This window comes from Alosa sapidissima, chromosome 9 (genome assembly GCF_018492685.1).
Source record: "Alosa sapidissima isolate fAloSap1 chromosome 9, fAloSap1.pri, whole genome shotgun sequence".
NCBI classification, from domain to species: domain Eukaryota; kingdom Metazoa; phylum Chordata; class Actinopteri; order Clupeiformes; family Clupeidae; genus Alosa; species Alosa sapidissima.
The window spans coordinates 27,547,888-27,571,225 of record NC_055965.1 but is presented as its reverse complement, the minus strand read 5'-3'; the positions used below and the strand labels follow the sequence as shown (position 1 = coordinate 27,571,225).

At 42.0% G+C, this 23,338-nt stretch overlaps 2 protein-coding genes across 2 annotated transcripts in view; one reads left to right on the top strand and one right to left on the bottom strand.

Moving 5' to 3' along the window:
* LOC121719390 (NACHT, LRR and PYD domains-containing protein 12-like) overlaps positions 1-23,338 on the bottom strand; it is a 705,660-nt gene that overhangs the window by 334,349 nt on the left and 347,973 nt on the right. The gene's annotated exons all lie outside the window — the stretch shown is intronic.
* The window catches only part of LOC121719376, a 176,079-nt gene that overhangs the window by 73,244 nt on the left and 79,497 nt on the right, over positions 1-23,338 (top strand). Inside the window, exons 18-19 of the mRNA XM_042104889.1 lie at positions 1,796-2,339; positions 2,778-3,485. Of these exons, the coding sequence (XP_041960823.1) occupies positions 1,796-2,339; positions 2,778-3,485 (1,252 nt within the window). The remainder of the gene's footprint in view (positions 1-1,795; positions 2,340-2,777; positions 3,486-23,338) is intronic.

Here is a 23,338-nt window from a genome sequence, read left to right as displayed (position 1 = left end):
AGTCTTCAACAGGGAACACCATCCTGGGTGAAGATGTGTTTGAGTTGCGCACTATATCAAAGTGTGAGAAGAGAGAGGGGGAGGTGGCAGGGAGGCAGGTCACTGTGGTCGACACTCCAGGGTGGGAGCTACACAGCATGGATAATCCTCCTGTTTTTCTGAAGCAGGAAACTTTAATGAGTGTGTCGTTGTGTGATCCTGGACCCCATGTTTTTTTATTGATTGTAGCTCTAGACACAGCTGTGACTTCTCAAGTCAGACTACAACTGCAAAAATATCTGACACTGTTTAGTAAGGCTATCTGGAGTCACACCATGGTGCTGTTTGACTTTGGAGACTGGCTGGGAGACACACTCATTGAGCAGCACATTGAGAGTGAGGGACGGGATCTTTGCTGGCTCATTGAGCAATGTGGGAACAGATATCATGTATTCAACAATGAAAAAAAGGATGATAAAGATCAGGTCACAGAGCTTCTGGCGAAAATTGAAGAAATGTTAGCAGGAAACAGTGGACATCACTATGAGACGGACAGAAAGAGAATGGAGGAAGTGAAGGAGAGGAGGGAGAAAGAAGAAGAGAGAGCAACAGAGAGACTGATGAAGGTGGAGAAGCAAAGACAACACCTGCAGTCGCTGAAGCGTGAGTTTGTCACATTGATGTGTTTTGTAATAAAAAAAAGAGTTTGTCTAGTTGTTTTTAAAGGTCCCATGTGTAAGAAGTTCTCCCATCTAGTGTTTAGGGATTATATTGCAACCTAATAGAACTACGGTAGCCGTCGTATATCAAAAATATAACGCGTTGAGACGAATTGTCGCAGAAGGAGTTGCAGCAGTGTGAATTAAATGGTGCACGTCGTTGCCAGCTGTTGCAAGCCGTCGCGAAGCATTTAACGTTACCATATCTATTCTGGTCGCACCTCATCTCGTTGTGAATCTACTTAGATGATGGCCCTAGTTCCGGACTCATAAATAGGCGTGTCAAAACATAAGCGTTTCTCTTTTGTCATTGCTTGTGTGTGATGCCAACGAAGCACACTTTCGGACATGGAATAAATCATTTAATTTTGCCTGTTAACCGAGCTAGTTAGCTAACGTTAGCACAGTAAACTGAACGTGAATGGGAATGGCTAGTGATGTTCCCTAGCTAGGAAGCAGGACTTGTACATTGTTGCAAACTAACCTGAAATAACATACATTCAGCAACTTTGTGGTAGTCTGCTAGTTCTAGCAAAACTATGGTAGGTTAGTTTATCAACTGTCTCTGGTCTAGAGCCTTTGAACATGTGGTTGTGCACAAGAGCTTTGACAGACAAAACAAAGTTATTTTTTCTCTTTATTTGTTTCGTTGGAAAATGCCAATGTCAGAATGTTAGGAAGACATGTAGCTTGTAGAAAATGGGTTCATAACTTACATCGCTTAATGTAGGGAAACTCAGCAGATGAATCCAAGAAAGTTTTTCTTTGCATGCCAAAGACGGCGCTGTATTTCACAAATGTCCCTAGCGTTATTTTAAAATGGCACACATAGATAGAGCGTTTATTCTATGGTTTATTCACCTTATTCCCATATTCCGCGCACAAACATTGCTATTGCTATTACAATAGCTGTAATTTCTGTATTTTATTTTACAGAAAATACATGCCCCCTTTCAGAGTTCAGAGTTGTGCTGCTGGGATACAGAACATCTGGCAAGAGTTCATCAGGAAACACCATCCTGGGCAGAGAGGAGTTTGACCTGAAGAGAAGAACAGCTCAGTGTGTGAAGAGACAGGGAGAAGTAACAGGCAGACAGGTCACTGTAGTTGAGGCTCCAGGATGGTGGATTAATTTCAACCTCAAAACCTGTCTTGAGCTCACTAAACAGGAGATTGTGTTCAGTGTGTCTCTGTGTCCTCCAGGACCTCACATTTTCTTACTGATTGTAAAAATAGCCGAAGCGTCAACACAGGATTACATTAGAAACATCCAAGAACATGTGGAGATTCTCAGTGACAGAGTCTGGTGTCACACCATGGTGCTGTTTACCCGTGGAGACTGGCTGGGAAATGCAACCATTGAGCAGTACATTGAGAGTGAAGAACACCTCAGATATCTGGTAGAGAAATGTGGGAACAGATATCATGTTCTCAACAATGAGGACATAGGTGACAGAACACAGATCACAGAGCTGATGGAGAAGATGGAGGAAATTATCTCTGGAAACGGAGGCCGTCACTATGAGATGGACAGAGAGAGACTCCAGGAAGTGAAGGAGAGGAGGGAGAAAGAAGAAGAGAGAGCAACAGAGAGACTGATGAAGGTGGAGAGGCAAAGAAAACACCTGCAGTCGCTGAAGCGTGAGTTTGTCTCATTGATGTGTTTTGTAATAAAAAATAAAAGTTTGTTTATTTTTTTAACTGCCATAAATTGGGTAATATGTGAATTCAGTTAAATAAAAGGACTTGGTTGTATGAAACATTTACCCAAATATATATCAGTAGAATGCATTAGACACACCGTAAAATGTTCTTCATCAAAGTAGAATGAACAATGCATGTAATAAAAAGAAACGGTAACACTTTACTTGACGGTATCTATATAAACAAAAACTACATGACAAAAACTGAATGACACTTGACAGAAGCGACTGACATAAGCGTTATGTTATGTCATAAACATTTATGACTTGTTTCTAATATTTATGATAGTGTCATGTTACTCTTATGTAGATACCATCAAGTAAAGTGTAACCAAAGAAACATCTACAATAGTTGTCATTTCTGTATTTTATACAGCAGGACATGCATCCCCCCAGTCAGAGTTCAGAGTTGTGCTGCTGGGATACAGAACATCTGGCAAGAGTTCATCAGGAAACACCATCCTGGGCAGAGAGGAGTTTGACCTGAAGAGAAGAACAGCTCAGTGTGTGAAGAGACAGGGAGAAGTAGCAGGCAGACAGGTCACTGTAGTCAAGGCTCCAGGATGGTGGAAGAATGTCAACCTCATAAACACTCCTGAGCTCACTAAACAGGAGATTGTGCTCAGTGTGTCTCTGTGTCCTCCAGGACCTCACATTCTCTTACTGCTAGTACAATTAGCTCAATCTATCGCGCAGGATGACATTAGAAACATCCAAGAACATGTGGAGATTCTCAGTGACAGAGTCTGGTGTCACACCATGGTGCTGTTTACCCGTGGAGACTGGCTGGGAAACGTAACCATTGAGCAGTACATTGAGAGTGAAGAACACCTCAGATATCTGGTAGAGAAATGTGGGAACAGATATCATGTTCTCAACAATGAGGACATAGGTGACAGAACACAGATCACAGAGCTGATGGAGAAGATGGAGGAAATTATCTCTGGAAACGGAGGCCGTCACTATGAGATGGACAGAAAGAGACTGGAGGAAGTGAAGGAGAGGAGGGAGAAAGAAGAAGAGAGAGCAACAGAGAGACTGATGAAGGTGGAGAAGCAAAGACAACACCTGCAGTCGCTGAAGCGTGAGTTTGTCTCATTGATGTGTTTTGTAATAAAAAATAAAAGTTTGTCTATTTTTTTAACTGCCATAAATTGGGTAATATGTGAATTCAGTTAAATAAAAGGACTTGGTTGTATGAAAGATTTACCCAAATATATATCAGTAGAATGCATTAGACGCACCGTAAAATGTTCTTCATCAAAGTAGAATGAACAATGCATGTAATAAAAAGAAACGGTAACACTTTACTTGACGGTATCTATATAAACAAAAACTACATGACAAAAACTGAATGACACTTGACAGAAGCGACTGACATAAGCGTTATGTTATGTCATAAACATTTATGACTTGTTTCTAATATTCATGACAGTGTCATGTTACTCTTATGTAGATACCATCAAGTAAAGTGTAACCAAAGAAACATCTACAGTAATTGTCATTTCTGTATTTTATACAGCAGGACATGCATCCCCCCAGTCAGAGTTCAGAGTTGTGCTGCTGGGATACAGAACATCTGGCAAGAGTTCATCAGGAAACACCATCCTGGGCAGAGAGGAGTTTGACCTGAAGAGAAGAACAGCTCAGTGTGTGAAGAGACAGGGAGAAGTAGCAGGCAGACAGGTCACTGTAGTCAAGGCTCCAGGATGGTGGAAGAATGTCAACCTCATAAACACTCCTGAGCTCACTAAACAGGAGATTGTGCTCAGTGTGTCTCTGTGTCCTCCAGGACCTCACATTCTCTTACTGCTAGTACAAGTAGCTCAATCTATCGCGCAGGATGACATTAGAAACATCCAAGAACATGTGGAGATTCTCAGTGACAGAGTCTGGTGTCACACCATGGTGCTGTTTACCTGTGGAGACTGGCTGGGAGACACAACCATTGACCAGTACATTGAGAGTGAAGAACACCTCAGATATCTGGTAGAGAAATGTGGGAACAGATATCATGTCCTCAATAATCAGAACAGAGATGACAAGCAGGTCACACAGCTGCTGGAGAAGATTGAGGAGATGGTAGCAGGAAATGGTGGACGTCACTTTGAGGTCGACAAAACTATTCTACAGGAAGTGAAGAAGAAGAGGAGACGTCTCACTACAAGAGCGGAGGACAGAGAGACAAAAGCTTACAAACAGGAGGTTATGTTTAAATATGTCATGGGTGAGTGTTTTTTAGACAAATCAAGAGACATGATTAGCTATTTGTTAGAATTAATGATGGAGATGCAGGGATCAAGTAATATGAAATTGGAGTACAATGGAGCAAAACATTATTTGGTGATATTCACAGTGTGTGTGTCTGTGTGTTTGTGTGCGTGTGTGTGTTAATTATAATTTAATCAATTGTTTTTACAGGTGAACTACAGCCTCTCTGTGGGATAAAGGTGATGCTCCTGCAGTATGTTGAGGAGTTCACTTCCGAACGAAACACAGACCGTGACAGAGGAGAGATGGCAGAAGGAGTCACGCTTCAGTGTGCAGAGGAAATCAGGGGAGGTCAAGAGATCACTAGAGTTAAGATGACACCAAGTAAGAGAAGTCTAGAAGAGACTAAAGCAGAGTTGGTGTCTCTGTGTGATCCTGGTCCACATGCTTTAGTGCTGAGCATTGACACAGATCTTCACTTCACTGAGAGAAGAAGGAGACAATTCCAGACACATCTGGGGCTTCTGGGGGACAGAGTTTGGGATCACGCCATAGTGATGTTTGACTCCTCTGATGACCTGTTGGTAGACAGGAACATTGAGGAGTACATTGAGAGTGAAGGAGAGGCCCTGCAGTGGCTGGTTGAGAAATGTGGGAACAGGTATGTTCACTGGACAGGTGAAGAGAGCAGGCCAGGTGTACTGAAGAAGGTTTATGAGTTAGTGGTTCTCAATGGAGGAAGCCATTTCCAGTATGAGGAAGGGAGGACAAATGAGACCACAGCAGCAGACTGGAAGATGGAGGTGCAGCAGTTGGTGGAACAGATGGAAGAGATTGAGCTGGCAAAGAGCAAGGACACTGCCCCCAATAGTAAGTCTAAATATGTTATGAACATGATGTTTGACTCAGAGCAAACATAGTCCACTCCCGACTAAGTGGCAGAAGTACTTTCCTCCATCATTGAACATGGCAGGTCTGACATTCGTTCAGTTAGAAGTAATGTACTAAAAAATAAAAATAATAAATAAATAAAAATATAAAATAAAAATAATAAATAAATAAAAATAAATAAATTAGTATTTGTATATAGGTGTTTTCACTAGTGTTGGTTCACTAGAACAGTGGTTCTCAACCTTTTTTCAGTGATGTACCCCCTGTGAAATATTTTTTCAGCCAAGTACCCCCTAACCAGCACAAAGCATTTTTAGTTGAGAAAAAAGACTTAAAACAGAGCACTGTGCCATCAGAATTACCGCTTCAACCACGACTCCATCGTTTGAGTTTTGACAGTGATTGACAGGTGATGGTGGGTGGCATGTGACAGGTTGGGTCGAACCATCCTGGTATAGGGGGGACTCTGGGTTTTTAGGATAATGAAATTGAATAGCCTACTGAAATATAAAATTCATTTTATGAACTTATATTTTCCTGAAATATTTATTAAATAATTGTTTTAAGTATTTTAAAAGCATTTTTTAAGTAATTTTGCATGGATTCTACTTTTTAAATATATGTATATTTTAAAATCTCACATACCCCCTGGAGTGCCTTCACGTACCCCCATTTGAGAACCACTGCACTAGAAGTACAAATAATATTAGATAGTTCAGTTCAATAAAGTTATAGAAATATTACAGTATACAGCAGCTGGAGGACCTGAATGAGGAGAATGAGCTGGTGAAGAGCATCGAGCCTCCCCTCATGGGTCAGTTGTGGTTTTGGTTTATGAGGACAGTGAGCTTAAAGGAACCGTATGTAAGATTGTGGCCAAAACTATTACAATCACTTGCACCATACTGGTGCAATCACTTTCAAATTACTGTAGAGCGGTGTATCCCCTCCCCCTCCCCCCTGACTGACAGAGCTGGCAACCCGGATGCCGAAACACTACTGACTTTGTGATTAGTAAGTAGGTGGAGGGTGGCGCATCAGGCCAAAACACAACATGACACCATCAACATCAATTGAGGGCTGCAACTTCACTTTTTAAATGACAATATCCTGGCCGGACTACTGCAGTGTTTCCTCTAGGATTTTTTTAAGCAGTGGGGGCCTGTCCGAACCCACCCCCCCCCGTCACCCCGTCCCACGGAACTGACAACTGACACTTCGCTGCAACACAAACAATTATATGTATTCACTAGGGCTGTCAAAATAACTGATTAATTTCGATTAATTAATTTGAGAAAAAATAACTGATTAAAAAAATTAGTGCAGATTAATCGATTCCGTATAACCTTTGACCCCGAGCCGTTCTAGTCAGTAAAAATTAGACTGTAAAATGAAGGAGAGAGAAGAAAATGTGCTGCCTGGATCATTGATTGGAACATTTACTTTTAAAAAACGGCCTGATGGTGTTGATAAAAAATAAAGTGTTGAAAATAGTCCTCTGCAATGTCTGCAGCAAGGAATTTGCATATCACCGGAGTTCATCAACTCTATAGTTGCACATCAATGCAAAGAAATAAGTGAGAATCAAGTCCAGTTGGAGTGCTACCAGGAGCTTTGTAAAAACTTTGTAAAGATGGTGCTCTTTGGTGACAGGCTTAGTTCATTTTAGAAAAGTTGTAGAATACCAAGGCACTCATCTTCTTTGTAGTTAAAATGCCTTTATTTTAATGGGCACAACATAATTAAAACACTTCGACGCGTTTCGGCATGAAGCCGTAATTAATTTGAATATTTTAATTGATTGACAGCCCTAGTATTTACCTCTATTCACACACAATGAGGCATTATTTTCAGTTGTGATTGAGCTGTATATTTGGAGAATCTACAACAGGTCTGCACAATGAATTTTGAAAGGCAACTGTGCCTATTGTGCGTCTGCCCCATTTCTGATACCGTGGGGGAAGACAATTAAACCGTGGGGGGCCGCCACTACCAAATCAACATAGAGGAAACACTGCTACTGTTGTCAGTGATATTATTTAAAATGAACATGATTTCTTAATGTCTAGTGACATATCAGGGCCATTTTATGATTAATTGAAATACATTTCTTACATATGGTTCCTTTAACATGAACAGTTAGTTAGGCAACCAGTTAAGACTAGTGGCAATTCCCCTGTGTATTTTGAGATGATTCTTTTTTGTGGTATCAAGTAACTTTAGAGTATAAGTATAAGTATTTATACTCTTTTGATCTTGTGATGGAAATTTGGCCTCTGTTAAACATGTTAAACTCAAATGTACAAATGTATGATTTTGCATGATTGAGCCTTTGGGACCGAAATTCCCAGCTACTGACATAACTTTAGGACTAACATGGCGGGCCCCTAATTGCATTGCCCTGTTCTAGATAGATAGATAGATAGATAGATAGATAGATAGATACTTTATTGATCCCCAACTTGCTAATTGCATTGCCCTGTTCTAAACCACTCTAATACAATTGAATACAACTACAACAAATACATACATATAAAGTCATGTTTATTGTTGAATGTGTGGTATTAAATGACAATGCAATGCTGAATTTTGTTTCTGGAAAAATGTGTGTTTTTCTTTCAGTGACAGGTGATGATAAATCTGAAAAAACCTCTGGTTACGGGACATTCATCTCAGACACAGCATCTGAAGCCCCATCAGATCAACACTCTCTGATGTCAGGAGGTACCAGCTCTGGGATTGGCTCTTTAACATCTGGAAGACTGGGATGTCACAAAAAGTGTGAGGATCTTAACAATTTAAAATTCATATATTTAAATTAATATACTTAAGCAAAAAAATATATCCAATAATGACATTTATTGAGTCTTTAGATAATCTCAGCCAAATGTATGAACAAATGTGCACGTTTGCTTATTGTTTTCCATATACAGTACCCTCAAGAATTGTTGCCACCTTTGGTAAAGTTGACTAAAAACAGGTGCCAGAAATTCTGGAAGGTATTTTGGAGTGCCTCAATATAGGGCCTCATGTCTGACTCCCATGTTTAGTGGTGATACATTATCAAATTAAGCAAGTTATGTCAACATTTCCTGGTTGCCATCTTTGACATTGAATGCAATCGCAGAACAGGAAATAACAGCGTGTTATGATCACTGAGCTGACTAAACTTCTCCGGACCTGATTCAAAATATGCTGAAAAAATTCACTCTCTCTCTCTCACACACACATACACACACACACACACACACACAGCTCAGAGCAGCCATGCGTACCTCTATCCGTATTCCATCTCTCTGTTATACACATAGCCTGCTACAGCATAAATGCATAAAGACCTAACAGCCATCAATTTGCCTTATAGCTTAATATTGAAAGCCAAGTCTGGCATCAAGAGTAAATCAAATGGACAAAACACTACACTAAGACGAGTGCAGGTGAGGAGTGTTGGTGCTGAACTCATCCTTCCCCCCCGCTTGTGCCTGAAGCACCAACTGAAAACACTGTACATGAAAAACACTGCCTATTTCCATTTCATCAATGTGCTGCTCTCACTTAAACAACAGCACCATGTCCAAAACTGTTAAATGTTAACTGTAACCTACATTACACACATTTACAATAAAGCAAGTATCACCTACTACGTCCTTGAATATGTCCACAAATATAACCAAAACAATGTTTGTTTTTGTTTTTATTTTTTATTTTTATCTATTTTATTTGTATCTATTTTATTTATTCATTTTGGTTAATGATTGCACATTGAATATGGAATAATATTAAAAGGAAGATTTTGGGGCCGAAGGCTAGGTTGAGGAGACTTGGAGGGCCATCTGGACAGGATATGATGTCATAGACATCTGACTTTCGCCTACAAAAAGGATAAAGGTGGTATCCTTGTGCAAAGAAGAGCTTTTGGGTCCCTTTTTGTAGGTGATCCCTACCCAGTTTTAGAAAACCTCCAATCCAACATACTTTATACAGTACCATGGGATCCCATGAATCAGCTGTGTCTGATTTTTTCACATGAAGGTATCACTGGTCTGGCTACAGGTATAACTCCATACTGACAAACATATTGACTTCCACACCATGGTCTCAGATTTTTGCTAATCTTTTGTCCAATATGTCTATTGTGTCCTATAGACAAACATTTCAGCCAGTTATCTGATTTAATTTCCTGTTATGCCTTTTCAAGCATGAAGGAAAAATTCATGGCAATGAATCTGTATTTCATATTCTACCTACATGAAAGCATTTATTTTATTTTAGAAACGGGCAGAAATGGGACTGTGGATTAGGTTGATACATTTTTAATATCTCAATGTAATTCAGTCACAAAAAGGAAACCATGTCTTTTGTATTATTTTCACAGTTAACAAAGTCCCAGAGCTATCAAATGTATGTGGGCCTAACGTCATTGGGGAAGATTCTTCAGAAGACACTTTTCTGGACCAAGATGTTTTGGATTCTGTAGACAATCCTGACTGGAGGAGAGACATGAGAGAACTGTCTGATAATATGGCTGAGTATGAAGATTTAGATTTACATTTAAATTGATTTTATGATCTTAATGAATCCATGCTTGTTTACAGGCACTGAATTACTCCGATTCAGCCATAGTTTGTTTGGTTTTGTTAATTTAATTTTTTGTGGCCCCAATACCTTAACAATGTTTCAGCCACCATGTCAGTTTGTAATTAAAATCTCCACTCTTTAAGGTTGGACATTTCATCAGGCAACATTTTGTGTCAGTATTTCAAACAAACAAACTGCTGCAAATCCTGTGAAGATGTTGAAGACACCTCACACTGGATCCTGATGGAACCCTGTGTTTCCATGGAAACAGGAGTCCCAGTGTATAAACACAGCTCTCCACCAGGAAGTTTTGAGTGCACAGCTTCTGGTTTGCGCTGGGTGTGTGCGGTTGAAGTCTCTCTACAGTATCACTTTAGTGACCCCAATGTATTCAGAGCAGAGCTTGCCATGTTGCAGTATGAGCCAATTGGTCCCTTGATGGACATCAAAGTGCTCTCAGGTGAACTGTTGGAGGCTCATCTGCCCCATTTTGCCTGTCTGGAAGGTTCAGACTCCTCTTTTAGAGAGGCTGTAAGAGTTCTGCGTGGGGTTGACAGCAGTGTAACTCTAGAGAAATGTGAGCTGACCCGCTTCCACGCAAAGCTCCTCAAGCCCTCCTTCTCACTGACAGAAGTCCTGGTGAAATTTGGAATCCCAATGAAAGCCCATCTGGATGTGTTAATCTACCGGACCAGAGTGACGCCCCTGGTTCTACTCACATACGTTGTGCCGAGGGATGCTTCCATGATTCAGGCTGTTGAAGAGGATTTACGAGAGACACAAGATGCTAAGAAGATCAAAACGCATCGACCGGATATGTCCATTTGGATGCACACAAAGTTTAGCCTGAAGTCATCTGCCAGCCATGCTAGAAGTTCCCCACCAGAGATCACCCTAAAATACATCAGACCTCCTGACCTATTCCGGGTGGTCGTTGATAAAGCAGATGACTGTTTTGATTTGGAGCTGATCAGTGAAGGGCAGTCCATATGGAAAGCTACACTGGAAAGCTTTGAATTTGGTGAGACTGGAGAAATGGCATGCAGTCATGAAATGCCCTCAGCAGCATCCAGACGTTGCCAAGTCATGACCCACAGAGAGGTGGCTTACACAAGCAGAGCTGCCAGGACTGATGAGGAAGAAGGGAAAATGGCCTCCATGTCAAACAAAGGTAAATAATCCAATGCTGACCTTTAAGAAAAACAATTATGTACAGAATAAAACATTTGAAAGATATTTTAAACCTAGAAGTTTGTTCTTGTTTTGCATTGAACATGATTTGGATTCAGGTAACTACAAAATCTTACTGCGGTAGAGCATAGCAACAGTAGCAGCTAATGTCAAAAGTCAAAATCTTATGTTAATGATCTCGTTCTAGATCGACTGTTCATGATTCGTCCTGATCTCATCAAGAAAACATCGGGAGCTCTACTCCGAGATCTGTTGGATGAACTTCAAGCTCCGCCTCGTGTGATAAGCAGCAGGGAGGCAGAAGACGTCCTGCAGAGGACCAGCGTGCTGCAGGACCAGGTGACCTCCCTCATCGACATGGTGCTTAAAAAGGGGGACGGAGCATGTGGCATCATGCTCTCCCTCCTTAAAGAACTGGACAGCTACCTTTATCAAGACCTCGGCCTGTAAAAACAAAGTTTGTAGCGCATGGTCTCCCTGCAGGTGAGAGAGGAGGCTGCATCATATCATGACTTCACTGTACAGACAGTATGACAACTCAGAAAGAGATCAAAAGATGGATATATGTTTAATGTATGACCAATATGTTCATCACATAACTCTGATACTTTATGATAAATTGTTATTGAAAAGACATTTTTCGCTTTCCAGTTGTCACTGTTGATTTATTTTTATAACCTATTAGGGCTTCTACTAGCTCTTGGATTAGATGCATTTGTAGCATTTTGAACAATATTTACGTGTATTCTATGATCTAGGTCTATAATTTATGGTTATGTATGTAATCTACTGTATATAATCTATGTTTTTTTCTCAGTTAATGCTGGATAGGTTATTTCACAATTTTACGTAGATGTTAACTGATGCATTATAATGTATCTTAACAACCAAAAAAATGAATAAAGTTGGGCGCTTGTGAGCCTTTCAAAAGAATTGGGATCAAAGTTGTTCTCTTTGAAGGATTGGTCTGGGTCATCTACTGACCTGCACCGATTTGGTCCAAATGCTTCTCAGACCAAGCCTCACAACAATGTCGTTTTGAAAGCTTGTATGTGACAACCAATCAAAATCAGCAAAAATGTGAACAATGCTTTTGGAAGTGATGGTAAATGTCAGCTGTTCTTTAGTTGTCATAGAGCTTGATGTGAGTGTTTACAGTCACACCCGTGGCAAGATAACATCAAGCTAGTGACTAGGCTGTGCCCTGCCGCCAGTCTCATAGGACCCCTCATCATTGCTTGATGTTGTATTTTGGTAGATCTTTCCTGATTTGAGTCCCAAAGTATTTCCGTTTGATACATTTGTGAGAGCATTTTGTCTGTGTGATGCATAAAGCAACCAGCCACCTCCTACTGGACACGACTACGCTGGTTTGTCTCTCTCTACTGGTGCTGCAAGATTATCGCAGCCACTGCCGGTCAGCTGATCCGAGCTAGTACCGAGAGGTTGGGTTACACACATACACATACACACACAAATGCACACAAACTCACACACATCAGAGTGCAATATTTAATTCAGTACCAGGCTATTATGAGCTTTAAAGACAGATTAGGTGTCATACCTCTTCTTCATTGGTTTGAAGCCACTGCTGGTCATCTGATTCGAGCTTGCAGGAACAGGTTGGGTTACACACACACACACACACACGCACACACACACATACACACAACAACACACACACACACACTTATATACACACAAACACACACACACACACACACACAAACACACACAGAGACACACACATACATCAGAGTGCAATATTTAAATCAGCACCAAGGGCCTCATGTACGAAGACTTGTGTGGATTTCATACTAACATTGCGTACGTGTAAACCTGAAAAGTAGAGTACGCATAAAAAAATCGGGGGTTTTCACAGTGGAAAGCCCCAGCTGAATGGGGCTCCCAGGAGTTACCTCTCTAGTGTGTTTTGATCTGGGGTTTGGATCAATGTACACTACAATGTGAGTCTATTTTGGACAAACGTGTCTTCTAAGAAATATAAACATTTAACAATATATCCACAAGCAGAGATAATCAGGGTCCAATCAGAATTGAAAGAAGTGCCCTTGAAAAGCTTGAAGGTCACTCAGTAAATGGGACAAACTACAAGTACACCAAATTTCACATTTAAACATAAAGATCACAAAAATCTAAAGATATCAACATGTGACAGTTTTAGTGGACCCTATGTGTAGAATCTGATGTTAGTCCATGGGGTGTGGTGGTGACTGTGTGTTTGGTTTGGTTGTGATTGGACCTTTATCTGAGAAGAAAATGGTAATAGATCCATTATGACCCATGTACTGAAATCAAATCAGTGTTTTAATCAAACTGTCTTCTCTCTAACTTGTGTCAACATTACCCCATACCACTCACTGTTTGTGTCAACATTACCCCATACCACTTAATGTTTGTGTCAACATTACCCCATACCACTCACTGTTTGTGTCAACATTACCCCATACCACTTAATGTTTGTGTCAACATTACCCCATACCACTTAATGTTTGTGTCAACATTACCCCATACCACTCACTGTTTGTGTCAACATTACCCCATACCACTTAATGTTTGTGTCAACATTACCCCATACCACTCACTGTTTGTGTCAACATTACCCCATACCACTCACTGTTTGTGTCAACATTACCCCATACCACTCACTGTTTGTGTCAACATTACCCCATACCACTTAATGTTTGTGTCAACATTACCCCATACCACTCACTGTTTGTGTCAACATTACCCCATACCACTCACTGTTTGTGTCAACATTACCCCATACCACTTAATGCTTGTGTCAACATTACCCCATACCACTCACTGTTTGTGTCAACATTACCCCATACCACTTAATGCTTGTGTCAACATTACCCCATACCACTCACTGTTTGTGTCAACATTACCCCATACCACTCAGTGTTTGTGTCAACATTACCCCATACCACTCACTGTTTGTGTCAACATTACCCCATACCACTTAATGCTTGTGTCAACATTACCCCATACCACTCACTGTTTGTGTCAACATTACCCCATACCACTCACTGTTTGTGTCAACATTACCCCATACCACTCACTGTTTGTGTCAACATTACCCCATACCACTCACTGTTTGTGTCAACATTACCACTCACTGTTTGTGTCAACATTACCACTCACTGTTTGTGTCAACATTACCCCATACCACTCACTGTTTGTGTCAACATTACCCCATACCACTCACTGTTTGTGTCAACATTACCCCATACCACTCACTGTTTGTGTCAACATTACCACTCACTGTTTGACTAAGAGAAAAACATGCTGAACATGGAAATGAAAGAAATGAATGGCAGACAACTTTAACTAAAATTCTTCATTTAACTACAACCCCAAAACAGAAAAAGTTGGGACGTTGTGTAAAATGTGAATAAAAACAGAATGTAATAATCTGCAAATCTGTTCAACTCATATCTAGTTGCAAAAAGGACATCAGTGCATCACTCCACCAGTCAGGCCTTTATAGTAGAGTGGCCAGGTAGAAGCCGTTTTTTGCTAGGAGTATCCCAAAAAGAACCTCAACGACTCTCAGACCATGAGAAGTAAAATCATCTGGTCTGATGAAACGTAGACTGAATTATTTGGCCACAATTCCCAAAGGTGTGTGGAAGGATCCAGGCACTGAGCTGCACTGAAGTTCTTCTTTACACTTCTCCCATCCTCTCAAAGGAACTCAGGATCTCATTCATAGAGACCATCGGGTCCTTGGTTACCTGTCTGACAAAGGCCTTTCGTCCCGGATTACTCTGTTACTCTCGATTAGTTTGGCTGAGCGGCCAGATCTAGGAAGACTGTTGGTTGTTCCAAACTTTTCCATTTGAGAATGATTGAGGCTACCGTGCTCTTGGGCACTTTCAATGCTGCAGAAATGTTCTTGTATCCTTCCCCACAGACATGGGCAGTATTTTAATTATATGTATTTTAAATACGTATTTAATTACTTTAGCGTATTTTGTCATTTGTATTTTACAGGATTGAAACAAATCTAATATAGTTTGTAACAAAATACTTTCAGGGATTGTATAGAGTATTTTAAATACTTTAATACTTAATACTTAAAAACCTGTCATTTTTTCTCTGATAAGCAAACATTTCATCACTCAGTTACTAACCATTACATTTTTTTTCTTTGTTGTTTCTTGTTGTCTACGGGTTACTCCATAAGAATAGGGTGGGTACCCAATGATATCCCTTGGCCAATTCCCTATATTCAGCTCTAAAGTTGACCTAAGTAGCGATTTGTCCATACAAATACTAATTTCATTACCCTTTTGGAAGGACAGCGTAAAATATAAACCCATTTTTCCTTTTTCTTGCAGTATTGCCACATTGTGACCAACGTAAGTGTTAGATACAACTTTTCTCTTTTACGATCCCCTCTGGACATGTCTGAAGTTGGAAAAAATTAATAGAAAAGTCAACTGAGGGTCAACATGGGTTGTAAACCCAATTTTTTTTTTGCGCCGCCAATTTAATATGGAGCCCAGACATGGACCCCATGACCTTGAGTACCTAATAGCTGATGTTCAGTCTCACTACAGGACAGTATTAAAAACACTAAATGGATTTGACATGAGGATTCATGCCAGCGATAACATCCGCCGAGGAAGACCTCCCGATGCAGAAAGAGTTTTCTCCACCAAGTTAATTAGTTCTGTATATCGGGACACCTTGCAGGATGTTATTCTGCTTGTCCCCCATGTTGCCAGTCATTTATGTAGGCAATAGGCATGCATTTATAGCACAAAAAGGGAAATGCAGTTCAGTTTAAAAAGAGGCCGACCTGTTAAATTTGTTGTTCTACATTCATTGGTTACGGAAATGATGGTGGGTAGTATTCTATGTCAGGGGTTCTCAACTGGTCTGGCACAATTTCCCATGTTCATAAAGTCGCGACCCATATATATATTTTTTAGCGTTCAAGCCAATGGATATGGTGAGCTACATGGTAAGACAAGCGAAGTGCCTGTAGGCCTACTTGTTTGGAACATGCAGATGTTTGCCATTAGCCTACATTTGTGACTCTTGATGTCACCTTTCAAAGTACTCTACAGGTATGACTTTGACAGGGGTGCCTTGTTTTCATGTGGCATTTTTAGTTTTGATGGTTTCACGTGCCAGCCATCTACTGCACACCACACAATGTGGTTTCTGTCCTATTTTGTCTTCAGTTTAAGTGAATCTATATCCAAGCCTACTTACTGTAGGCTACAGTAAGTTCACTGAAAGCCTACTTCCTGTAGGCTACTTCAAATATTCAGGGTAGCAGCCTACTTGCGTTTACTACTAAAATTATGTCTAACATGACCTGTCACATAAACATTGTCTATGTCCATGGCAATGACTGATATGTACGCTACAAATAAAGTTTATCAAAATAAAGGTCCAATATTAGATAAGGTAGCATTTTAAATTGCAGATTTTTTTATTTATTTTTAACCACAAACTCTGCGACTGTGATCGGGATGGCGTTGCGGTGATGGAAATAGGAGACAGTGTTGAGGTTTCTCAAAACGGCAAGGTTTTATTTCCACCTTAGCAGCTGAGCATGCATCTACCGGTCTGGAGAAATCGGAAAAAGAAAAGAAAAAGCCAAACTCCAAACAATAATCTCAAATCAATCACTAAACTGCAAAAACTATATCAAAATGAACTTTGACAACCCTCTTCAATTATAAGGTAAATAGGCTTCAACACCCCTCTTGTCCTGCACACTTGACCTCTGCTTGTGCAGTATGTCACACTCCACAAACTTATAATGTTCCTTGCGACTTTCCATCGGGTCTTTTCTCAGTCCCCAGACCAGGAAGCAAACAGACAACTAGTATCCTCCGCTATTGTCCGGCACAATGAAAAGTTCACTGAATGTCCGCGTTCCCTCAACCTTCAGTTGGCCACCCTGAAAGTAAGGCTGTTAACGAATATTGTCCCGTATGCGTTTGTGTTTTGCAGACATCCCAACCTGCAAAAAGTAATTTCAGGGAGGTATCACGAAATGTTCAATATGTCTAGTCAGTACACCAAATAAGGAAGGCCTAGATAGAAATTGTGAAAATAAAATATGTAGATTTTGGTAGTTTGGTCTTTTCATGTAGCCTTGGTAACTAGCCATCTAGTATATGCCTGAATAATATGCACATGAATTGACACTTGTTAAACTCACCTCAACATGTCTTTTGCAATCATTTAACCCACCATGGGCAATGCTAAAGTCACTGTTACAGTGCAGCGTGCAAGACTAGGCCTATCATTATTTTTAACTCTTATGAGACAATAGCCTACACTTTGAAATGGGTCTTGAAACATTGTTCTTTTTTGAGGCACTGACTCTCCATGACGCTCCTGGTCCTATACACTGAACTGATTAATTAGTTCGGGAGAAAAGAGATAAAAGCCCGGCTACACTGAAAACTGATTGGTTGATTTAGCGAAACAGGCCAATCGGGATGCTCTCTGTCTTGGATGCACTCAGGCACACACGCACCACCCCTCTCTCTTTCCCGTCGTGTGCGCGCTACACTCAGATGCACACGCGGTCTCGCATGCGCGCTCTTGATCATTCACTATAGATTCCGGGAGATTTTGCCTAATTTGCGGGCGTCAGGGAGCCGCACCGTTACAGCGACCCACCCAGAACGGTTCCACGACCCACTTTTTGGTCCCGACCCACCAGTTAGGAAACACTGTGCTATGTTAAAGTTGATTCCACTGTTGCGAAGTTAGCTTCTTGTCAGTTCAATCATCGATATGGGATGCTATTTACATTTTTTTTTACCAGATCATTCTGGACTCTCTATCCGACCACATAAAGACCTCGGGATACTTCGGTTTGGCTTTAGGGACCCTCTACTCACTACCACGTAAGTGTAATGTTGTTTGGAACTGTAGAAGAGGTATAAAAATAGCGTTTTGTAGCGGTGAAATGACATGCCTGCGTCACTTCCAGGCGAGTTTTGACTAAAAACGGTAACATCGAACTTTCTCAAAACACATCCGAATGACATTATTTGGATGTCAACTCAACGTATGTACTCCCAATCATCCGTAAATTGATCTAAAGTGCATTTTACTCCGGATAATTCCTTTAATTTCCAGTGAATTCATTTCAGCACAGGTGGACTCCAATCAAGTTGTAGAAGCATCTCAAGGACCATAGACAGAAGTAGGATGCACCAGAGCTAATTTGCAAGCGTCATAACAATGGGTCTGAATACTTATGTAAATGGAATATTTCAGTCTTTTTTTTTTTAATAAATTTATGAAACACTCGAAACACCTGATTTTTTGTGGAGTGTTGGAGTATTGTGTGTAGATTGATGAGAAAAAAATAATTGAATCCATTTTAAGATCAGTCTGAAAAATAATAAAATGTGGAAAACTTGAAAGGGTCTGAAAACTTTCCGGTTGCACTGTATATGTATAGGTGTATATATATATATATATATATATATATATATATATATATATATATATATATATACAGATGTGTGTGTGTGTGGGTTACATCCTCTCATATACATGCACTCATATTATCAAGAACATATCTAAAAATGAAATATATCAGTCCTATCAGTACGATTTCCTGTCGTTTTTTTCCAGATTTGGTGTTTCCTTGGTTGGGCTTTAGCATGTGCCAAATAACTATGGGTCATTCCACGTCAGTTCAACCAGGGCCCACGCACTTAGGTCTCAAAAAATTCTGAAAAAATTACCAGGTGTACCTATGTTACCCAGACACACTGTAAAATTACTGCAAAATTTGAGCCTCCTACAAAAGAGCCCGAACAAAATCAACACCCCCTCCCCCTGTAAAACTGGCTGTATCTTGGAAAGTATTGATCTTACATAAGAGTAATTTTAGTAATTAGAACATGCTAATTAATGTGCATTAATGAATTCTAAATGAATGTGAAGTATAGAGCATGGGTGGCTATGCACAGCAGAAGCACTCTCAGGGTAGTAGGCCAACATAGTTTCATAGAAAGGGGCAGAAGGTGCAAAGAAAAGGCTAACAAAACTCAGGAATTCATCCATGTGATCTCTCTCTCTCTCTCCCTCTCTCTCTTTCCCCCTCCCTCTCTCTCTCCACTCCCCCTTTCCCTCTAATCTCTCTCTCTCTCTCCCCTTTCTCTCTCTCTCTCTCTCTCTCTCTCTTCACTCCCCCTTTCCCTCTAATCTCTCTCTCTCTCTCTCTCTCTCTCTCTCTCACACACACACACACACACACAATAGATAGATAGATAGATAGTAATAGATAATAATGATGTGGATTTTCATTTTCACATTTTCAGCCATTTACGAAACCAGACTCATGTCATGAGAGATCAGAGGCAGAAATCACACATGAGAAGAACGCTCAGTTCAGAATCATATGCTGTGCCTGTGTTCAACAGTGACAACAAGAGAGATAAAGTGTTCAATACAGATGCTGTGTTTAACAGCTACAACAAGAGAAAGAGACATGTTCAGTTTAGATGCTGTGTTCAACAGCTTTTTGCAGCACAGAGCGTGTTGAGTTCAGACGTTGTGTTCAAAAAAGCTGTAGCAAACAGAAGAGAGAGAGGCGGAGAGAGAGAGGCATGTTGAGTTCAGACGTTCAGAAGCTGCAAGAAAACACAGGAGAGAGAAGCGTGTTGAGTTCAGACGTTCAGAAGCTGCAGGAAACACAGGAGAGAGAAGCGTGTTGAGTTCAGACGTTCAGAAGCTGCAGGAAACACAGGAGAGAGAAGCGTGTTGAGTTCAGACGTTCAGAAGCTGCAGGAAACACAGGAGAGAGAAGCGTGTTGAGTTCAGACGTTCAGAAGCTGCAGGAAACACAGGAGAGAGAAGCGTGTTGAGTTCAGACGCTGTCTTCAGCCACCTCCAGGACGTCATCATGGAGGCCTCTGTGTCCACTCTGCAGTTGCCCCTCTCTTCTGTTGCCCCTCTCTTCAGTTGCCCCTCTCTGCTGTTGCCCCTCTCTGCTCTGCCCTCTAGAAGCCCGCTGCTCTCCCTCTCTGCCCCTCAGGGTGACCCAGACGACAGCAGCGGCCAGACCCAGCAGCGCACAGCTCATCAGTGAAGCGTACGCACTGTGGAAAGAAGAGCCCGCCCCAAACGGATCCCTGTATACAAGGCGAATGGCGCCCTGGGAACAAACCCGGTTGGGACGTCCCTCGGCCCCCTCGACTCCTCCGAAGGCTCGCCACTTGTACACCCCGCTGTCCTGCGCAGTGAGGTTGGACACGGTCAGAGAGTAGTCCGGGCGGGACAAGGTCACTCTGCCCTTGAGAGCCCCTGGCACGCGCTCCGATCGATTGTCCCGGTCCAGGATCAAAGCCCACGGCTGAAGAGCTGTGCTGCGGTACCACTGGAGATCATACAAAGACCAAGAGGCGTTCCAGCGCACGACGGACCCCAGAAGGACACTCTGGCCGTGATAGAACGTCACATCCACAGGGGAGTATTTGGCGCAGACAAACAGGCTGAACTCCATGATGGGGTGATGGCGCCCCATGCATTCGTAGGTGCCAGAGTGTTGTGGTGGTGACGCAGAGGGAATGACGAGCGAGAAGTCCCCGGTCTGGCTGCCGTTGCGCATGTACATCACTTCCTGCCGTTGGGCGTGATTCTTGCTGAGCACGACATCCCCAGTGGGTGTCGACCAGTACACATGGCTGGTGCGGTCATCTTTTGAAGTGCAAGCAAGAGTAACATTGTTGTTTTCATAGGCAATGACATTCTTGCGATACAAAACCAAAGACCTGTGGCTATAACTCTGGCATCGAGCTCCTCTCCACACCGTACAGTAGAACTCAGTATCGACAAACATGATCCCGGAGAGTGTGACCAGAGAGTTGTTAAGATCGACCCGCAGTCTGCCCCTCAGACCCTCCAGGATCGGCTCCAGTGAGGAGTTGGTGTCCAGCACCAGAACCTTCTTCTCGGACACGTCGGAGCGGTACAGCCGTAGGCTACTCCCGTGGCCCAGAGTAGAATCGAGCCTGCACAGTCCCACTCTGGCGTCAAACATGACGTCCTCCACAGATGGTTTCTTGCTCCCCTCTGCACAGATGATGAGTCGGAAGTTCCTGTGTTCTGTGACGTTGCCTCCTCTTCCTCCTCCTCCTTTTTCTCGCTGGCCTTCAGCCCTGTAGTCTCCACTCTGGGACATGGTGAGGTTGGTCATTTCAAAGTAGTTTGGAGAATAGTTGCACGAGATGTTGTAGGCGGTTGGCTGTGGTGTCTGTGGCTGGGAGCAGTTGACCAGAAGAGACAGATCTCCATCTTTGGAAACCCTGTAGAGCACGTAGTGATCCACCTCAGAGGACCATAGAGGAAATTCTGCAATTCCTCCTTCGAGTCCGAACACGAGTTCAGGCTCTGGACTGAGGTGGACACCGACGACGAACGACAGCAGGAGAAACGCGCTCATACACAAGGCTCTCTCCATCCTGAGTTGTGTGTGATGTGCGTGTGCTACGTTTGATCTTCTTGTGGCGTTTAGATTCTGCAGGCCAGATAAAATCATCTTGTCCTTCGCTCTACCGGAACTGATGTTGTGAAATATGTGATGTGCGTGTGTGCGCTATCAGTGCATCAGTGATGCTATGAATGTGTGAGTGTGTAAGTAATAACTGAGGGTGCATGTCTTATGAGTGTTTATTGGTTCAAACATGTCTAGTGCCTGGTTAGGGGCCCACAGTATCCATGGCTGTATCACACTTCACAGCCTATAGGCCTAGGCTTATATTATTTATTATTATCATTTTTAATCTGTCAAAACAATAACTCAGCAGTAAATACAATTTAAAAAAAACACATGCACTGGCAGAGATTGAACCTCTTTCTATTGAACCTTAAACATTTTTTGACAGGCGGAAGTTTCAGGGTCAGTGTGTTTGATTGTGATTGACATTTATTTTTACACATTTAGCTGAAGAATACGATCTTTATGTGCAGTGGCATGGGCTTCATCTGCAGACCTTGGGCCCAGAAAATAGTGCTGCAGTGGGGGCATATAGTGTCCCCAGAAAATAGTGTTGCAATGGGGGCATGGTGTCCCCAGATAGTTCTGCAGTGGGGGCATAGTGTCCCCAGATAGTGCTGCAGTGGGGGCATAATGTCCCCAGATAGTGCTGCAGTGGGGGCACAGTGTCCCCAGATAGTTCTACAGTGGGGGCATAGTGACCCCGGCAGATAGTTCTACAGTGGGGGCATAGTGTCCCCAGATAGTTCTACAGTGGGGGCATAATGTCCCCAGAAAGAGCTGCAGTGGGGGCATAGTGTCCCCAGATAGTTCTGCAGTGGGGGCATAGTGTCCCCAGATAGTTCTACAGTGGGGGCATAGTGTCCCCAGATAGTGCTGCAGTGGGGGCATAGTGACCCCGGCAGATAGTTCTACAGTGGGGGCATAGTGTCCCCAGATAGTGTTGCAGTGGGGGCATAGTGTCCCCAGCAGATAGTGTTGCAGTGGGGGCACAGTGTCCCCAGATAGTTCTACAGTGGGGGCATATAGTGTCCCTGGATAGTGTTGCAGTGGGGGCATATAGTGTCCCCGGCAGATAGTGCTGCAGTGGGGACTATAGGCTTCTCTGAATGAAACAGAAGCACATTGCACTGTACTGCATAGTGTGAACTCACTGACCACAGAAATCGTCCTCATCTCCAGGCCTGTGTTTTTCTAACTCTCTCTTTCTTTCTCTCTCATTTTCTCTCATACACACACACACACACACACACACACACACATACCCACATACCCTCACACACAAACTACAGTACATTCCAACACGTTTTAACTATACAGTTTTCATCAGGGCAAAATGAAAACTGTATAGTTGAAATGCGTTGACATGTAGCCAATTGTGATTAAAGGCTTTTTATATTCATCAGGAGTGGCTCAACTTTTCTGTTTTTTCAACGTTATCCAATGTGCTCAGTTAGTTGGTGAGATGTGCAACTGTGTTTATCGTTTCATCTGTCTCCATGGTAAGACTACTAGTAGTTATGGGGTAATCTCTGCTAAATCTCGATGAC